Genomic DNA, 20,549 nt, shown 5'->3' on the forward strand with positions numbered 1-20,549 from the left:
CTAGATGTCGGGTAAGGGCTCAAAATTACCTTGAGGGGAAGGTGTTAGGCACCCCTCGAGGTCCACAATAGTGGGTCCCGGCCGAACTTAAATTAAGCGAATTAGTCTTAAAAGGGTAGAAAAACAAATTAGACAGATACAATATTCAACTTATTTTTACACAGGAGTATAGGGGGGGTGGTCCTAAGTTTTTTAGCCTATAGGATCATTCCATGCAATGCTTTGCAACTCCCTCAAGTCGGGGTTTTACTCATAGCATTAGCGCATGGGCTATCATTTCCTTTACTACCCAATTACTATCTTTCAGTTGTTACCTAAGCGTTCTAATAGCTTCTAACTCGTGCCTTATGCGTGCACTACCCGTCCCTTACCTATGGTCCTGGAGGTATTTAGGTCCTCTATGTAGGATGGTTCTTTTTTTTGGTTGGAAAAATAGACTATATTATAAACGGTTAAACAAGTACAACATAATTGTTTAGTGGATGCGTACTATTGCTTAAAATGAGAAAAGTTAGGCGACAAACAAAAATCAAATAGGACTATCATGTAAGGAGCAAATAAGGGCTCATATTAACCTCCATAAGTAGACAACAAATACACGCAATTAAATCAGCAAACTTTGTTAATTTAGGATCCTATAGACAGGATATCTAGATGAGCAGAACAGATATAAAGAAGCAGTTTATTAAGGCAAGCATCAGGACCTACTGGTTTGCCTACTAATTTTATGAAGCTTTGAATCTGGGCATTTTTAGGCAGTAAAATATCACAATTTTAGACCCCAGAATCATTAATAGCCCTACAGATTTGCCTAAGTGATTAACAGAATCCTATAGGCATGGTATGTACAACTGTTAGTTATAGACCTATAACATGGTTTCTAAGCAAGTTACTGATTTTAACCCATAAGGACAGGTTTCATCTCTTTAGATCCTATAGGCATGCTTTCTAAGTTGCAGGATTAATTTAACTCCTATAGATATGATTTCTAAGTGTTGACTTGATTTAAACTCCTATAAACATGATCTCTAAGTTTACAAACTGATTTCACCCTACATGCATGATATCTATTAGTTTAAATCCTATAGACATAATTTCTTGGTCTGAAACCGATTCCTTTTATTCCTATAGGCATGGTATCTAAGTTTTATTTCCTATAGGCATGGTATCTATTAATCATACGTGGGCAGAATTTTTAAGCAAATTGCCAGGAAAGTTTATCAATTCACACAAATTGAATCCTATATACATGATCACTAATGCACGTTGGGATTGGAAATATGTGTAGATCCTATGAACAGGATTTCTAATGCAGAATTAACAGAAAGCCTATAAGCAATATCTCTAGTATGCCAAAAAATGTGAAAATACAAAGTCACAAACAACCAGAAAAATACTATAGGCAGGATCTCTAAACAAGTATGGCATTCGCATGATTCGATCAACATAATTAAACCCTATAGGCAGGATTTCTACCCAGTTTTAAATGAAGATATAGAAAGAAAAAAAACCAATTTTTACTAATAAACCCCAGATCTGTTTATTACAGCCCTGAATGAATAAATTACATAACAGTATCTATTACACTATAGGGAACCTTAGCAGGCCAAATATAAACCTGGGAACCAGGCCTTCAAACACATCAGCTCTGAAACAATAGCAGTGATCCATTCACAACACCTTAAACAAAGCTTCCAGTGTGTCAAAGTTCCCAAAGAGCCTCAGGGACCCCGGGCAATGCTCACACTAGAACCACATATTCAACACAAAATTCATAAAAGATTGGAAAACCATCCCCAAATTGTCAGAGTTCAAAGGAGTCTCATTGACCCTAGGCAGTGCTCACACTGGGGGTGGTAGGAACCTAGATAGCTAAGAGTAGAAGTTTGAAAACCAGTACATCGGGGGGTAAGGGGACAGGTTTAGAAAATAGCTTAATTTTCAAAAGCACAACAGATTCAGATTACAGGATTGCAAACAGAACTGCGCCAAGAAACAAACAGAATTCATGTTCAGAACATAGTTCAAATAAATTTGCATTTTTGATTAGGCTAGATCCTTATGCTAATATTAAACAACCATTGCTTAAGTACAGAAACAATCGGTAAGGAGACAGGGAACATGAATTAGTCACATATTTGATTACATGCTTGCAATATCTAGCAATGTTCAGAACAGGGAACACACAGCTGAATTAGACAGGGTTTCACATTATTGAAGGTAACTTAGTTTAGCATTATCACTAAGTGGGATCATGTAGTCGCATAGAAAGCAGAAGCATGCTGAAAATTTAAATAGACTAATCGAATAAAGCATATAGAACAGAATAGAATAGTAGGAGTTAAGGCATATCAGTTGAGAAGAAAGCAAACAGGAATGCAATAGTAGTTAGAATCCAGAGAATCTGGCCATGGCTTTCAGCCGGCCAAATAGTGCAGAAATCAGAACAATAGAAAGAGAAAGCTCAAGTTTTTGAGAGCAGAGAGTTTGAAAGTTGTAAAGTTGTTCTAAAAGAGGTTGTAAAAGCGTGTTTAAAATCAGAACAAGGGAAGGATTTTTATAGCATACAATAGAGCAAAACAAATAAGGTGATGACCAACCACACACAAATAAGGTATGAAAATCAATTAACAATCAATTAAGGTCAGCATGAATCAATTAACAGGACAGAATCGAGTAAGTATCACTTAATTTAAGAAAAATCTCACACGGAATCAATCAGTGATTAAGAATAAGGTTAAATAAGGTAAGAACTAATTTCAAAATCAAATGGGAGTCAGAACACAAAATCAAGCCAGTAGTACGGATAATTAATCACATAAGTAAGGTAAGAACAGGTAAAATCTTAATAAGGAAATACTGGTACTAAAAGGAAAGCTGATTCCCAGACCCTAATTTAGGTATGTAGAATTAATTAACACTTAATTGACAGAACTAAAGGTAAACAGGCAAAAGACAGTTGAATAAATAGTCAAACAATCGAAACCCTAAGAAATACAAAGACATATAGATAGAGCTTGATTAAATCAAGTAAAAATCAGTCAAAAAAGTAAATAAGAAAATCAGAGATGAAAACATATATCGTAAATAGCCTCTCTGCCCTATCGGGGTAGGGGTAAGGTCTGCGTACACATTACCCTCCCCTGACCCCACTTTGTGAGATTTTACTAGATAGTTGTTGTTGTTGTTGTAGAGATGAAAACATTTAAACGCTAAAACCTTTTTTGCAAAAATCCATCAGGAATCAAAACCCTAGCTTTTAGGGTAAATGAAATCGGTCAATAATAATAGTAAAGATAGAAAATTCTAAGGGAGAAATACCAAACAAACACAAAATCACATCAGATCTAAAGAGATCTAAATGGATTCAACCAGAAAATAGCTAGGTTTATGAAAATAGACAGAAGCGAAACAAATCTGGTTTGAACCAAAGATTTGAAACCCCAAAAATACGAAAATACTCATACTCACAGGTATCAAAGTGAACATAGATGGAATAATCGAGAAATGAGAGACTGTGAACCAGATTTGGTTCGAGTCTCTTGAGATCCACATTAAGTAACATAGAAATCGTATAGCCAGTAGAGAGGATAAGGCATGAAATCGAAGGAAAATCCCATGAATCAAGAGGGGAGTTGTGACGGCGGGGCTAGGGTTTGAGGGGGGTCAGAGAGAAGAGAGGAGAGAAGGGATCCAAAGGCGGCGGGTTGGGGGGAAACTGAGGGTAGGGTTTGGGGTTTGGTACATTAAAAGGGGTCGGTTGATTTAGGGTCGTTGATCTTCTGAGATCAACGGTCAAGATTAGATTTAGGTAAGGCGGGTACGGGTATTTAGGTTTGGGTATGGGTAGTTGGGTTTGGGTATTGGGTTATGGGTTAGGATAATTGGGCTGGCTAGTATTGGGCTGGGAGGTCCGAAAATTTAATTAAAAAGGGCTATGTTTTAAATACCCACTTAAATTAATAAAATAATTTATAAAAATAATTAATAAATGATAAAAATGCTATTTGTATATGAAAATAATTTAAGATAATTACTTAATATTATAAAAATATAAAAAGTCATTTTCAGTATAGATAATATAATTATGCATATATATGGGCTATTATTGCAAAATGTGCAATTCTAGCCTTAAAATGCAAATATAATTATAAAAAAATGAAATAGAAATATTTAAGCACTATATGGTCTTAAATGATAAATTTAGATGATTAAATCATCATAAAAATAATATGAGGGGTAATTATTGGATATTTGTATAATAAAAATGCAGAAATAACTTGATATAAAGCTTTAAAAATTATACAAAAATAATAGGAATACTTGTGCATGTATTTAAATGCATGTGCACTATTTTTTTAAAAATATATATGCATATTTAAAAATATATGAGCGAAAAATTAGGTATCAACAGTGACAACATTTTTCTTTGTGATGTTCTTGGTGGCCGCTGCTAATTTGGCGAGGCCGTCTGCTTCGATGCTTTGTGCTCGAGGTATCTGGTCAAGTCGACATTCATCGAATTCCGCTAGCAATTTATGAATTTCTGTCTGGTATCGTTGTAGCCTCTGCTATTTGATTTGGAAAGTCCTTGTGACTTGGTTGACGACAAGTTGTGAGTCGCATCTAAGGATGAATCGGCGTGCTCCGTATTTGAGGGCTAGTTTCAATCCTGAAATTACAGCCTCATACTCGGCCTCATTATTAGTCATATCAGGGCACCGTATGGACTAGCGAATGACTTCACCTGTTGGGACCTCGAGTACGAGTCCGAGTCAAGATCCTGACGCATTGGACGCGCCATCGGTATATAGGATCCATAGGTCGGGCAGATCAGATGAGGTCCGTGAAATTTCCTTTTCGACCTCTTTTATTACTTTGGCGCTGAAATCGGCGACAAATTCGGCGAGTACGTGTGACTTTATCGTTGTTCGCAGCTGATACATTATATCATGCTCGCTCAATTCTATGGCCCATTTGGCCAATCTCCCTGATAGTTCGGGTTTATGCAGGATACCTCTTAAGGGGAAGGTTGTCACCAGTGATATGGGGTGGCATTGAAAATAGGGTGTAAGCTTTCGTGAATCTACGACCAACGCCAATGCCAACTTCTCGAGGTGAGGGTACCTCGTTTCGGCATCGACAAGAGTTTTGCTAATGTAATAGATCGGGGATTGCGTACCTTTATCCTTGCGGACCAATATTGCGCTTACCGCGACTTTTGATACGGCCAAGTATACAAGGAGGCGTTCACCGAGTTCTGCTTTGGCGAGTAGCAGGGGAGATGATAAGTATGCTTTTGGTTCTCTCAAGGCCTCGATGCATTCTGTATTCCACAGGAGTCCATTGTCCTTTTTGAGCACGTTAAAGAACTTGTGGCATCTGTCGGAGGATCGCGAGATGAATCTTGATAGGGCAGTTGTGCAACCCGTCAATTTTTGTACTTGTTTCTTGCTGGTTAACACTTCGGATATTCCCTCAATGGCCTTGATTTGGTCGGGATTGACCTCAATTCCTCTTTGTGACACCAAGAACCCGAGGAACTTGCCTGAAGTTACGCCGAAGGCATATTTTTCGGGGTTCAGTTTCATATCGTACTGCCTCAGTATTTTGAAGGCTTCCTTTAGGTGGTCTATGTTATCTTCCTTTCTTTTTGATTTAACCAACATGTCGTCTATGTATACTTACATTGTTCTGCCGAGCTGGTTCTTGAACATTTTGGTCACCAATCTTTGATAAGTCGCTCTTGCGTTCCTCAAGCCAAATGGCGTGACCCGATAACAGTATGTTCCTTGGTAGGTGATGAAAGTGGTCTTCTCTTGGTCATCTTCCTCCATGAGGATTTGGTTGCAGCCTGAGTAGGCGTCTAGGAAACTCAACAACTCGTGCCCTGCCATTGCATCAATGAGTTGATCGATATGAGGTAGAGGAAAGGAGTCCTTTGGGCAGGCCTTGTTTAGGTCCGTGAAATCCACGCACATTCGCCATTTCCTGTTTTTCTTTTTGACCATGACTACATTGGCGACTCACTGAGGATACTTTGATTCTCGGATGGAGCCGTTAGCGAGTAATTTATCCACTTCCTCGCTGACGGCCTCGTTAATTTTCTTCTTGCTTGTCATACTGGGGGTAGAATGGATCAATTTATGTGTGGCGACGTCTTTCAGAATCCCTGGTATATCTGCATGGGAGAAAGCAAACAGATCGGCATTATTGGTTAAAAATTCATGAAATTTACCTGGCTCGGAGAGCTTATGGCCTATATAGGCCTTTTTGTTGCTGTCGCTACTATCCAGTTGGACGGGGTCGAGATCTTCTATTATCGATCCTACGGCCTCCACGATGTCGGGGTCCTTAATAACGTCTTTTCGATCATTGGGTTCAGACCCCGACTTCGTTAATTGCTATGATTCTGAGCTTGTTCCTTTTAGTTGTTGAGTGAATGTGCAATCTTGGGTGATGCGGTAGCATTCTTGGGTTGTGCGTTGTTCGCCTCGGATGTTGGATATTCCCCACGGGGTAGGGAAGGTATAGACTGGACGGGATGGCCCTCATGGCATGTATCCATGGTCGTCAAATGATTGCGTTGTAAGTTGTATCCTGGTTCATGACGTGGAACGTTGTTTCCAAGGTGATACCTCCGGCCAAGATGGGTAGTATTATTTCTCCTGAGGTTCATTCGACTGCATTGTTAAAGCCCGTTAGTGTTATGCAGCGTGATACTATCTTGTCCTCGAGTCGCATTTGTGTGAGTACTCGAGGATGGATAATACACACGCCGCTTCCGTCGTCTACCATTATTCTCTTAACATCAGTATCCAAAATACGTAAGGTAATGACAAGAGCATCGAAGTGAGGAAAAATCAAACCGTTAGTATCTGACTTATCGAAGATGATACTTTCTTCGAGGTCATCATACAGATCGTGAGTGATTGACCGCTTCAGCTTGTGTGTGGTGGTAAATTTTATGTGGTTGACTGCTGCTTCGTCGCCTCCACAGATGATCATTTGAATGGTGCGGGCAGGAGAGGGCGGTTTTGGAGGCCCCTGGTGTTGTTCCCGTCCGCGACCAAAGTTGGCTCGTCCTCGATCACTCATTAACTTTTTCAGGTGTCCTTGGTTCAGCATGTTAACCTCTTCTTGCCGCAGGGCTATGCAGTCCTCGGTCCTGCGACCCCGCTCCTGGTGAAATTCACAAAGGACGTTCGACTTTCGGGTACTGGGGTCGGACTTCATTTTTTGTGGCCACTTCACCTTCGTGCCAAGCTTCTCTAGTGCGTACACTACTTCTGAAAGAGAAACACAAAAATTGTGAGCGGATAAGAGTGGGGGCATACCTCTTTCGTTTCGTTTCGTTGAGTCCCTGTGTGCGGCTTGGACGGCCCTTCCATAAGTCGAGGGGATGGTGGAATGGTGGTTCTGACGTAGGGTTGATGCCTATCTCGGTTGAGGCGTGGTCTAGGCTGATCTCTTTGACTGTCATTACGACGGTCTTTCCTTGGCTCTAATTGGGTCGAAGTTAGACGTTGGGTTGGACCGTTAAGTTCGTCATAATTATCTCTCACCTCGGCACAGTTGGCGTTGTGAATTTCTTCCCAAGTGGTGGGAGGGTATTTCATGAGCCTGCTTAACAGCTTCCCATTTGCTCTTGACCCATTTCTGTTCAACCCGTTTTGGAAGGACGCTACCGCCATCCCTTCTGATACATTTGGTAAGCCCATTCTCACCCTGCTAAACCAAGCGAGGAAGTCCCTGAGTCCCTCGCTTGGCGATTTCCTAACGGCGAATATGTCGTTCCTGGCCTCCGCTTTCTTAGCTCCGTCGTGGGCGGTGACGAACTTATCAACCATTTCTTCAAACGTTGCTATGGACTGTGGTGGTAGTACCAGGTTAGGGCTCCTCCAGTTAGGGTTTCGCCAAACTTTTTTAGTAGCACTGACGATACTTGCTCCTTTGATAGATCGTTGCCCTTTACTGTCGTGACATAGTGAATGATGTGGTCTTCTGGGTCTTTGGTGCCATCGTATATTTTTAAATATGGCGGCATTTTGAAGGTCTTGGGTATGGCATGTGGGGCTGCCTCCTCATAATACGGTTGTTCAATGAATCGGCCGATGTCTCGTTTTGGTAGCAGTTTCGGAGCTCCCGGTATCTTATCGATCCTTTCTTGATGTTCTCTCATCTGGTTGCGGAGTGCCTTATTTTCGTTTTCCATTTCTTCCATTTTCTTCAAAATGGCTGCCAGTGCGTTATTGCCTGTATCAACAATGGTGTGAGTGTTACCTGTTGGGGGAGCTGGTTGCTCATCGGTGATCGTTATGACATCTGCCGGTGTGGCATTTCGGTTCGCTATTTGAACGGGTTTGTCAAGTATGTCATTGAGGGTACTTGTCCGCCACTCCTCCAACAGTTTCTTCACTGCCAGTGGCGCTTCCTCAGTTGTGGATGTGGAAGCTCCCCTTTCGCGTAAAGCAGTTACACTTTCATGAGGAGGAGGTGAATCACTCCGCCTGGGCGTAACGCTTGGCGTCACATTCTCATTGTCTTCTCTGCCATCCTCGTTGATGGTGTTCAGAATGTTTGTAGTGACACCTGCTATTGCTTTCTATCTTGCATCTCCTTTCCTGCCATTGTTAGTTTATGCAAAGCGAGGAAAAGATGGTTGTCCCTTTTTATGATCTAGAAGAAACTAAAATTTTAACTAAAAGCTTCCCATCAGACGGCGCCAAATTGTTTGACCAAAAAGTATTAAGCTCTTTGATTAAATCAATTAATAATGATAAGAAGAGTGAATCTTAGTTAAGGATAATAAAATCTAGACCGAATACTAAACGAAGTAAGCAAGATGGATGATATAAGTAAGTCTGTTTGAGCTGATCAAATGTTCATGAATGCAACAACATAAATGTGCAATAAATATAGATTAATGCGACTAGCATAACAAAAAGGATTTACTTTCCAATAATTGTGAGACTCAAACGATTCCTTCTCCTGACAACTACGCGGAATGAATGGAATAATAGACAGTTCTGGGATCCTTGGATCTTGCAAATATAGAATCGAAAATGTGAGCTCGAACAAGTAATCAATGAATGAGACAATTTTAGTATATTCCCGGGTCAACTCTTTACACTTTTTTTCAAGAAGTGAGGATCCCTTTTTGTTCTCTATCTCTTCCTATTTATAAGGGACATTTTCCAAAAACCCTAAAAAGTACAAAGCAAGGAATATCCAAAGGAATATTCCTTGTGTCTATATTGGAACTTATGCTACCGTTGTCTCCTCATCTCAGCTGCCCGTCTTTGGCATCAATCGTCTTGAGAGCAACCCTCAGTTGCTATACCATGGTCGACCCCGTCCTTTATCTTACTTGTACGTTACCACCGATACGCCAAATTTAGACCTATACACATCTACCCTACTTTTGCAGAGACCACATATATTCTACTCAACTTTCACAATCTTTCAAATCTTTCACATTAAGTACAAATACCATAAGCTTGCCCCCGCATTATGTAAATTAAGACGGAACTGATGAGCTAACCCACAAACTCATATATTATCCTCACGACTAGGGGTGTACATAAGTCGGGTTGGTTCCTGTTTTATTAAAACCAAACCAAACCAATTATATCGGTTTGGATTGGTTCGGTTTTGTCCGGATTTTTTTTTTTTTTGGATTTTTCGGGTTTTCTCGTTACATTTGTAGATAGAATTTTGTAAATATATATGTAGTAAAAATTGAAAAATTGACAAACATGATCTATTAAAATATTTTTATGGGAGCATTTTTTTGTACTACATGATAGTTATTTTCTTAGTCGTCTAACAATAATTTTCGTTGATGTATGCTTTCAAACTTATTCGAATTTAATAATTAAACACAAAAAATCGATATGAAACCTAAATAATGATATGTTCTATTTAATTCTAAAATTACCAATAAAATGCCGTTCAAATTCGAAAAAGATATAAGAGTTTAATAGATCTTGACATATAAATATGGAAGAACAAAGAAATTGATGCATTTGAATAATACTTCATAAGATAGTAATGATACAAACCATTATTTAAAGTAAATAACAGTAGATGCACTTCATAGTTCTATTAAACATTACATCCCATGAGAGGATCACAAATATTTCTAAGAAAATTAAAAAGAATTTATATAAGTCTTAAAAGTATACATAAAAATTATATATTTATATGTCGGTTTGGTTCGAATTTCTTTACTCAATACCAAATCAAATCAAATCAAACCTATCGGATTTTTTAATCGGTTTGCTTTGACTTTTCGGTTTGGTGCGGTTTTCCGATTTGATTTGAACACCCCTACTCACAGCTATTTAAACAATCATTTGAGTTAGTGACGAACGCACGGTTAGGAGGTTTAAAAGTTTTTAAAAGTGAAAACGCCAAGGGAATTCATTATGTAACATGTTATATATATATATATATATATATATATATATATATATATATNATATATATATATATATATATATATATATTGTAATCTTTTGGCTATGGAGATTTCAGATAAACCCCTTTCACCTCTAGCTTTGCCCATGATTCGAGGTTTCAACAGTACTACTAACTAAAAAGCAAGTGGAAAACAGCATAGAATGGGAACCAAAACATATATACAAGTGAAAAAGAGAACATTTACAAGTAAGGGGGAATTTAGACTATTGAGGTAAAAACTGGCTTAGAATATCTTATTGACAACCACCCCATGTCTAAAATTCTTGAAAAAAATGGAAAACCAAGTTACAAAAATGTGCATGCAAATCATATCCTTATCTTGTGCCTTTGCTTGCAAATCTGAATTATTAGTAGTTATGCCAAGTTCTAACAAATCACCATTATCCTTAGCTATAAATTAGAATCAACAAAAAAGAAGGAAAAGAATTAAAGGCTATTTTAACTGATATTACATGTGAACTTCCCATCTAGAAAGTATAATGAGGGATAGATTCTTCACGGAGATTATGAGCTGCTAATAGATAATGTTGATCTACTTTTAAGTAATGATAAGTGTCTTTCACCAAAGGATAGGACCCCATGATTTATGCTACCAAAATTTAAGAACATCTTTTAGGAATATATACAATTCTTGCTTATGAATAGATGGACTTGGGACCAATCCATCAGAAAAGAAAAATGTATATACTGAGAAACAGACTGAAGAGAAATCATTTATTCTCGTTATTTGATCTTCATTCAAATCTGTAGAACTTATATAACTTATCTTTTAGTACATAAGTTAGGCAGCTATTTTAGTGTATCAATAGACCACCAAGAAGAAACATAATGGCTTTTGCTACATTTAGATGATCTTTTCACATATCAGAAAGTTCTTAAATGTAACTGTAGATTTCTTTTAGGGTAAGCACGAATCGGAGGCTTGAGTTCATCAAGAACATGTAGCTGCAAGATCGGGATGAACCTCATGGAAAACCTCGATACAAAATACCCAGCCTTTATATCAAGAAAAACAAATGATCTTTCAGCTGCTCAAAACTTGATCGCCTTCTCCAATTGGTGTCTCACTTATCTGCAGAGCAGAACTCGAGCCATTAGCTTCAGGGGCACCACCAGATTCGGAGATTCTTGTTACCCTCTGCAACTCATCCGTTATCTCTGATGAACGAGCCATCAACTGATCATCAGTCAATTGTTCATTCTGAAACACAGACTTTTTAGGTTGGCGAATGGCTGCAGCTGCTTCTGCCATTGCTACTGGAGGAGGCTGGGGAGGAACCCAGGATCTCTGAATTGGTCGTTCCTGGACTGGTGCAGCTGGAGATCCAAAGTTTTGTTCACCTTCAGTTTCGATTTCAGTTATCCTGGCATTCCTGCGCTGCCACCAAGCTGCTGAACTGTCTCCATTAGTCAGATTGTCTTGGTAACCATAATTCAAGCCATCGCCACTCCCTTGAGATTGAAGCAAATTAGTTGAATTACTTTGAATCTGGCCAACTTCCCAAGGCTGTTGACAAGCAGAAATTAGTATATGGTGATTACTGCCGTTTCGAGAAAATCTCAAGTTTAAACCACATATTACCCCTCTCTACCTCCACCTTTACCCCAGACAAACCAAAAATAAAACGTACTGAATAGAAAGTTCTATCTAGAAAAGATAATAGAAAACCAAAGTCCTTGTATCCTAACCAAAGTGGCAGGTTTTCATAGAATTAACCCATACAATGGCAGGGACATATTCCTAAATATCCTTAGTTGCAGTGATTAATTCATCAAAAAGCAGCAGTTTCGTAGGATCATAGATTCGATTAGTTAATCTTATTTTTTCATGTCCAAGCTGCCAGAATGTCCACGCATGGCTCTCTTTAAAGTCAAACTCACAGACTAACAACTAGAAAGAACATTAAATAGCAGAATTTAAAAGAACAATAAATTTAGTTACTATGTCTACACACAGCTAAATTGACGCAATTCCAACCTTCAAATTTGACCCAATTGCGACATTGTTAGTAGAAGAAGCAAAAGGAAGGAAACAAAACCTTAGGCTTTGGAGCAACACGAGGATCAGGTACGGGCTGGTTAGGATTTGGTGGCTGATCATTTATATCCTGCATCAAAAGATGGATGTACAAACGTTCAAGAAAACTTTATTTTTCAAGATAAAAGTATGTCAACCACTGGTGAGAACCCTGGGCTTACCCGGATGTTGGAAGGCTTCTCTCCTCTTTGAACCATAGCCATTATCTGCAAAATGATTATGAAGTTAGAAGAGACGATTCCCTAATTCTTCCAGCAACCATCTGACCCATTTTACTAGCATCTTCATTGAAGAGAACGAAAGCTCAACCAGTGCTACTCATTGATTTGTTCAAAGGCAGATAGAAGTACTACATTACAACGTGGAAATATTACAAATACCAAATGCTGTCCATAATCCTAATCAGATCTCATAAGTTGTGACTGCTTACAAGTTACAACCATATGCTGATATGCATATAGCACCTCTATTAGAATTTCAAATAAAGATTATCTCTTCCCAGCTTGGAAGAAGAGAAGCCCGACAGTTTCATGATTAAAGCAGCTTATCATATGAGTACGAATGAAATAAAGAGGAGCTCAACAGGGAGAAAAAGATCCCCGATAATTGGTCGGCTGAAGATACTGTCCAGGCGCCCTCCAGCCACCCACTCCCTTCTTCCATTACATAGTGTTCCATATATTAAGCAGAAATATTTTTTTTAGAAGTTGATTTGAAAAGCACCATGGGAAAATCAAAAGGTAACTAAGAAATGATCAACTGATTGTTGACCAGCCAGAAAGTTGCATGCTTTCTTCATAGATTGGTAAAACATAAGATGAAATTACTAATAGATGAGCTGATAGCTAGGAGAAACACTAATAAGCCAGAGAGTATAAGAGTCACCTCCATATAAGACTTGGGATGGGGTGCAACAGATGGTTCCACAGATGCAGGTGGCGACAAAGATCTCGCTGCACAAAATAATCCAATCATGTAGCATTAGTATTTAAAGAATCAGTAAAAATCAATTTAACAAAATTTGGCAGCTAGAAACAGAAAGTAGAACCTGAACGTGCATCACCATCCACTTTTCCATTTAAATAAGATTGCTGGACCATAAGAGCAAATCAGAAACTGAATCTTAAAAGCCAACAGAGATCAATTACAAGATCCAGACATCTGTGTTGCTATACAACTTACCCTAGATTGAGTAACTGAAATTCTGCGATCATCTAGTTCTGTAATTGGTATTCTTCCAGAAGTATTACCTTGCCCTGCATGTATAGAGCAACTCCAATCAGGCACCACGTCCCGTCTAAGGATGACTTGGATCCCTTTATCTCCTTTTTTTTCTTAGGGGGCGGGCAACCCGCCATGTAACGGCAGGGGGTGCATGATATATGAACTTTAAAATATTTATGATGAAATCTAAAGAACCTGGCATTTATTTTATGACAGCTAAAATTCCAGGGCAATGACAACATTATAACGAGGACAAAGCTAGTATATATAAAAGGGAATGCCGATGGAGTGGAGAAAGAACTTAGACAGAACTGCGGGGACCAAGAACTGAAAGCTTTTAGGAAAGAACTACAGAACAAAGTCATGCTATAATGCGTTTATGGAGACATAGAGGCCAATAGCCGGCCTGGTCCGCTGATAGTCAAAAGCTAGGAAGATCGTCCTTATGGAAGTTTCAAATGATTCTTTGAACACGTTCACAAGTCAGTTTTTGTAGCTTAACAGTATAGGCACCATGAAAACAATGTTCAATGACATTCAAACACCAAGGTTATTAAGCCAAAAAGATCTAGAGCCGAAAAGTAATCCAGCCTCAACTAAAGGTGGAATCAGCAAACTAACATTGCTTAGTTTATGCACAATTTATTATCACTATCTTCCCCATTGCTTTTTCAATTATGAACACTCATATAAATCTTTACTTCTCAACAGTGTTGCTAAAGTTTTACCTCTTCTCTAGCCACCTATTATTTCATAACACATCCCTTTTATTTTACATGACTTTACTAAAGCAAAAAAGGTCAAAACACAAAAAGCCTATAGAGTAAGCAGAGACTTTCCACTTTAATAGTGAATGAAATGTAAAAGGGAAAAGGTGAGAGACTGGGTACAGAAGTACGTGATGAAAAGCAACTGTATTACTACCTTCCAGTTTCGCTATAGCACTTGTCATTGATTTCATCTCACGTACTTGGTAGTTTAACAGACTTGTCAGCTCCTCAAAATACCTTTTCTCTGTGGAGGAACACAAGTTAAATCACCATCATATCATTAATGGTAACAAGTTAAGCACCAGAGACGAAAGAGAATGAAAGAGATCAGTCACCAATGCAGAAATAACTTTTTCAGTTCATTTTATTTCATATCCAGTTCTTAACTTGTTACTATTATGTGATTTCCATTAACCAACCTTCGGATTTTGATGCCAACATCTCCTGGCTTGCTCGGGCTACATCAGCAGCAGCGGCTGCAGCAGCTTTCGCAGCAACAGCAGCTTCTTCTGCTAAACTTGGTTTTCCCTTCACAATATCTTTTTCATCTTCTTCATCCATAACAACCTTGCGTATCCATGACTTCAATCGGGGAATAATAGATTTCTGCAAAAGCATATGTCACTTAACAGTGGGATGATAATTATAATGATTAGGCCATGAGCAAAGTTTCCAATTAGATCGTGATAAGCACCAATAACCTAGTTTAGAGACGAATCCGATAAAATAAGGCATTGGAGGAGTCCGAATAAATCTGAAGAAAATATTCACAACAGGGTTTCTTAAGAATAAGAAAAAAGAAAATGAAAATCAAAACTAGGTTTTACTTCATTCTTTTATTTTGGATAGGTTCTATGAGAAATAACCAATTACCAAGCTACTACCAAGTAAAACTAGCACAAGTGAAAGTTTGAGATGTCTCGCATATGAAAACGAAATCCACACCCAACTAATGGAGAATAGAATTTTGGGTTTAAAACCTAAACCAATGTATGCAATCAAAAAGTAACAAGTGTACCAAGAGAAATATGGGTAAAGGAAACGTACATCAAGAAATAATTAACCACCAGTATCTTGTTCCACTTTGATTAACAAAGAATATGTATGGAAAGTCTCCTTTTCTGGTGGAATTAAAGCACAAGAGGTCAAGCTGTCCGCAAATGTACATTTGAAAGGAAACTCCTTCACAATTTCATTGAGATATTAAGTGATTCGTGGAATAAGCTGTTGGACTTGCAGCGTCGAGAAGCCAACAACACTGTTTTTGAAACAAGAAAAAATTGTGTTTGGTACTAGGTTAATCACAAAGAAATTACAGAAGCTGCATCCTTTTTCAAAGGCAAACACTTGAGTTTGGCATAGAGCATTCTGCATTTGATGAGGATCTTGTACTTTACGTCGAAGGATCTCGGATTCCTTTTCTAAGGCCATTTAGTTAAGTTGGACAGTATGCGATAAAAAGATACTCATCTTCAAATAAAGGTCCTGCCTAGCAATTCTGAAAAAGTTTGAATGTGCATCGCATCAAATTGTAAGATTGAATAGTGAAATAGAGGATTCAGGCTCAATTCTCATTCAGAATATCCACATATATATTAAAATTGATTGAATGACTTTCAAATGTGTGATTCTACTAATAATCCATAAGCAATACTTCTCCAGCTTTTCTCTTATTCTTCTTGTCGTTTACAAAAAGGGGTAAAATGAACTAAATGACAAGTATTTTGCATCATACAGTAGTTAGATACATTAAAAATGGCTGATATAGGATAGGCAGTACAGATGTGGTACCAACTGGCATGGCAAATTGGAGGTTCTTTACTATGCATTACCTTGAAGAGTACGGCTGTTCCAGCTCCTGAAGCAGCAAGTAAACCTACAGCAATAACTGCATGAGCCCAATGGAAATGAGAGAGATACCCCATTTTTGCCATGCTATTGCTCGGTGTAGCTGATGCAGGCTGCATATTTTGTAATGCAGGCTGTGGTGGACTAGTTGATGAAGGCTTCAGCTTCCCATCTGCCATCAAAATATCAGAAGAATAACATGACAAGTATGAAGTATAGGCTCCAAACATTATCAATATCAAAAAATGAATAAAAGGCCAAACACAAATTTCATTTTGAGAACAATATGAATTACCTTCATTTGCAGCAACTGGCTGCGTGCTAGTAACAGTTGGGGTAGGATCCTGTAATTTAGACAAGACCGGCATACATCTTAAGTTTCATGTGGATGTTTCAATTACATTTAAGTCAAAATCAACTGTAAGAGATCTAAAAGTGGCCTACAGGAACTCGACGAAAGGCTTCATCTATTTCCTCCTTCGTGAGACCCTTTCTCTCGAGAAAAGAACGCCTATACATGACTGGAGATCCCCTAACTTTTGGATGTGAAAGAAACTTCATAGCATTTTGGACTTGATCCTCCCGAATTGGTTCGGAGTTTACAAACACAGAAGTCGGAGAGCTCCCATTTGTAGCCTCAGGCTTGGAATCTTGATGATCTTCAGCTGTTGGTTGTGAAGCCGTTGCTTCATGATATTAAAGTTTGGATTAAAATATAGCAGGACTTCTATTTAACTCAAATATTTAGCACATCACTATTAAATTTAAAATTAAGCAATGGGACTTCATAGAGCAAAGCAGAAGAGTGCTGAGTAGATAAGCTTATAAACAATTGGCTGAAGTGCACGACAACTATTAGATCTCAACCATTACAGAAGTTTGCAGTAAGCAGTTCTCAGTACAAGAAATTTAGAGCACATTTGGAGTACCCCATATTCTAATATCTTGTAATTTTTCTTCGAGCATAACATATGTGCACTTTTGTTTTATCAGCAACATATATGCACTTTCAAGATGCATATTGATGACTGCTGTTAAGAAGTCTGTTACTGCATTTAGTGGTTGAAGTAGATATAGCCCATGAAACCCAACATGTTGAAGTAATGAAAAAGAGAACATGACAACAAAATGTTAATATGAAATAGACATGCTCCGCAACTCAGTTTACCTACATGATAGCAGCTCAAGTAGTTAGGTATTTTATGTGTACAGATACCTTCTCTCCAATCAAGAGTCAATTTAGCTTTAAATGCAAGATGGGGTGGAAAAAACAGAAGATCAAAAGGTAACCAATATTTTTGAAGTAACCTCTGAGTTCCACTAGCTCCGTCTGTTTGCACCTTATGTACAGATATTACCTAAAATCTTACTTATGTATATATAATATGCACAATGGAGATGGTTGTTACTTCAGACTGCATAATGTATGCACTGGATAATGATATAATCAGCTACATGTTGCTCAAAATTCCATGGAGTCTTAAGATTAACAAAACCTCGTTTGAAAGTGGTCCTGGAAATTGCATGCTTTCCGTCTATCTCGGAAGTTCATTATTTGACCAAAACAGGACAGTATTCTTGATTTTGATATGAAAAGCAAAACTACTTTGTTTTTTGTGGCAACTCCAACTATCAACCCATGTGTATGCAGATATCTAAATTCAGCTAGTTGTAGTTCACTATTTCCCCAGGTGAGAAGAAAATATCTCAAGCAGCATCTTACAATTTCTATAGGATGGGAAAGCTTTCACTTAACAGAGTGTAGTGTCCTCAGCTCGTATTTTCCTCTCCTAGTAATAAAATGTAATTTAGTACTCCTACTATCGATTCATTCTTGGGCCACAGAATGTTTGCTGGTGCGGTCTAATCAATAACTGTGCGAAGCCTCATATTGAAAAGTAAATTATCTAGTTAATGAACCTAGTACCATCAGAAGACTCATACTGAAAACACAATTATCTAGTTATCGAATATTCACAGTATTATACCCAGCTAATTAATATCAAATCAGTCCATTCATTTGAGAAATTAGGTCAATATATTCTTCCATTAGTTGCTAAAGCATTTTTTCAAGAATACAGAAAAAGACCTCATAATTTCACGGATCAGCCCGAACCCAAAATCTTGCAGCTTCTACAACAACATAAGTTCCCCTTTTTTAGCAAAGGATTCGTCCAATATTCCCAATTAATCAAATGGTTATTAAATGTAACACTATCAAGTTACTATTTCATTGCTTAACAAACTGAATATGACAACCACCCATAAAAGAAAAAGAAGCAAAATTACATGCTCTTATCAAGTTAAAGATGAAAAGGCACAAACACCATAAAGTACAAAAAGATCAATTTTTTTCATGGAACAATCTTTATTCAGATAACCAAATGAAAAAGCAACAAATTCAGTAAAGAATGAAGGACAATTAAAGGGCTACCTGGATTCTGGTTATTCTCGTCTGATTGAGACGCCATGTTAACCAACTACTGTGAACTGAATTTCAAAAGGAGAAAAACATAAGTAGCAAATTTAGAGGAGAAAAAGAGGAAACAGCATTTTTGAGAAGTTGTTAATAGGGCACCGAATTACCTATGATTATTGATGATGATGATAGGATGTCAGAACACACAAGTGGTTTTTGCTCATCTCAAGAAGCAAATATTACTACCTTTTTTCTGTGTGCCTAATTATTGATTCATATATAAACTAAGTAGCAGACAAAATCTTTGCAGATAACATGACTTGAAGGGCCTCTATTTATTTTATTTTATTCTTTGGTTCTTTCTAACTCTTATTATTAAAACAAAAGGACTATATAGTATGTTCATGGTTCGGTTTGGATCGATTTTTTCCTAAAAAAGAAACCAAATCAAGTAAGTCGGTTTTTCAGAATATTAGAATCAAATCAAACCAATTAAGTCAATTTTTTGTTTTTTCGATTTTTCGATTTTTTCGGTTATTTATCGGGTTTTTTCTTAAATATGAGACATACACTATCAAATCAATTGCTCTTTGAGAAATCTCTCATTTGATGATAATTGAATCAAATAGTGATGAATAATTTAAGTACTCAATTAAAAATCGATTATTTTTAACATGAAATAAATTCTTGTACTTAGCAAAAGAAAACTACCAATCAAACTAGAATGTAAAGGCAAAAATTAGATGATTATAATAGCAAAGAACTAGACTAAAAATATAAATAACTAATATGTACCATAAAATTTTAGAAACTTTATATAAAAATATACATACATATATATATATATATATATAGGTGTAATAATAAATTTAATTAGCTACTTTTATAGTCGGTTTGGTTCGATTTTTTTTCGGTTATTTTTTGATTAAAACCAAACCAATTTTGATCGGTTTTTAAATTCAAAACCAAACCTAAAAAGTATCGGTTTTTTTTGGTCGGTTCGGTTCGGTTTTCGATTTAGTTCGATTTTTCGGGTTTTTATGAACACTCTGCTTCTTACCTGCAAAATTATTGGAAGATCTAAAACAATTTCCTAATCATTTTGAAAAAAATATTAAAACTAGAGAGAATTAAGAAAAAACAATTAGTTAGATTATCAGAAGGAATTAATTATATGATAATTTGAATTTGGGATAACAATAACCAGTTACTCATTACATTACAAGTTACAAGGTATACATAGATGCTAGATTCAAATGCAGTAAATTTAGGCTAAAGTATTATAATATATTCTTATTATTTTGTACAAAGGGAAATTATACTTCTCATAAAGTTTTATATATAAATATATCGGAATAATAGTTAATTATATTAAATTATTTTGATTAACTGGAAGAATTGAATACTCCTTATTAATTGCACATATGAATTTGATTTAGTGGTAAAAACATAGTGTGTGATGTATGAATGTTAAACCATGTCATCCGTTCAAATAAAAGTCTAATTATTTAAGTGAAGAAGGATAAACGACAACTCCATTATCTATCAAATATCGTGTCACAATACCTCACAATTTATAGAGGGACAATTCCATTATCTATAACTCGAAGATTTCTCGATTATACATCTAGGTGAGGGGCTTTTACGCATTATACTAGTCTGTGATAATCTTGATTGACGTTACGTATCACCCATTTTTTCTTTTCTTTTTGTCATTAAAAATTTCTCATATCATTAAACGCTTAATAGTCATCGTGAAGCTGGT

General features: G+C 37.2%; 1 protein-coding gene across 1 annotated transcript; it reads right to left on the minus strand.

The window, feature by feature from the left end:
* Nucleotides 1-11,180: 11,180 nt before the first annotated feature.
* Nucleotides 11,181-19,062, minus strand: LOC109219689 (peroxisomal membrane protein PEX14-like). The gene is made up of 13 exons (XM_019384163.1): nt 18,952-19,062; nt 18,800-18,855; nt 16,810-17,051; nt 16,661-16,709; nt 16,350-16,537; nt 14,937-15,123; nt 14,672-14,761; nt 13,706-13,779; nt 13,572-13,614; nt 13,409-13,476; nt 12,685-12,729; nt 12,525-12,593; nt 11,181-11,992 (listed from the first exon to the last, which is right to left on the minus strand). Exons 2-13 carry the CDS (start codon nt 18,834-18,836, stop codon nt 11,510-11,512), a joined length of 1,575 nt encoding a protein of 524 aa, XP_019239708.1. The 5' UTR covers nt 18,837-18,855; nt 18,952-19,062; the 3' UTR covers nt 11,181-11,509.
* Nucleotides 19,063-20,549: the final 1,487 nt, after the last annotated feature.

This window comes from Nicotiana attenuata, unplaced genomic scaffold (assembly GCF_001879085.1).
Source record: "Nicotiana attenuata strain UT unplaced genomic scaffold, NIATTr2, whole genome shotgun sequence".
Classification (NCBI taxonomy): Eukaryota; Viridiplantae; Streptophyta; class Magnoliopsida; order Solanales; family Solanaceae; genus Nicotiana; species Nicotiana attenuata.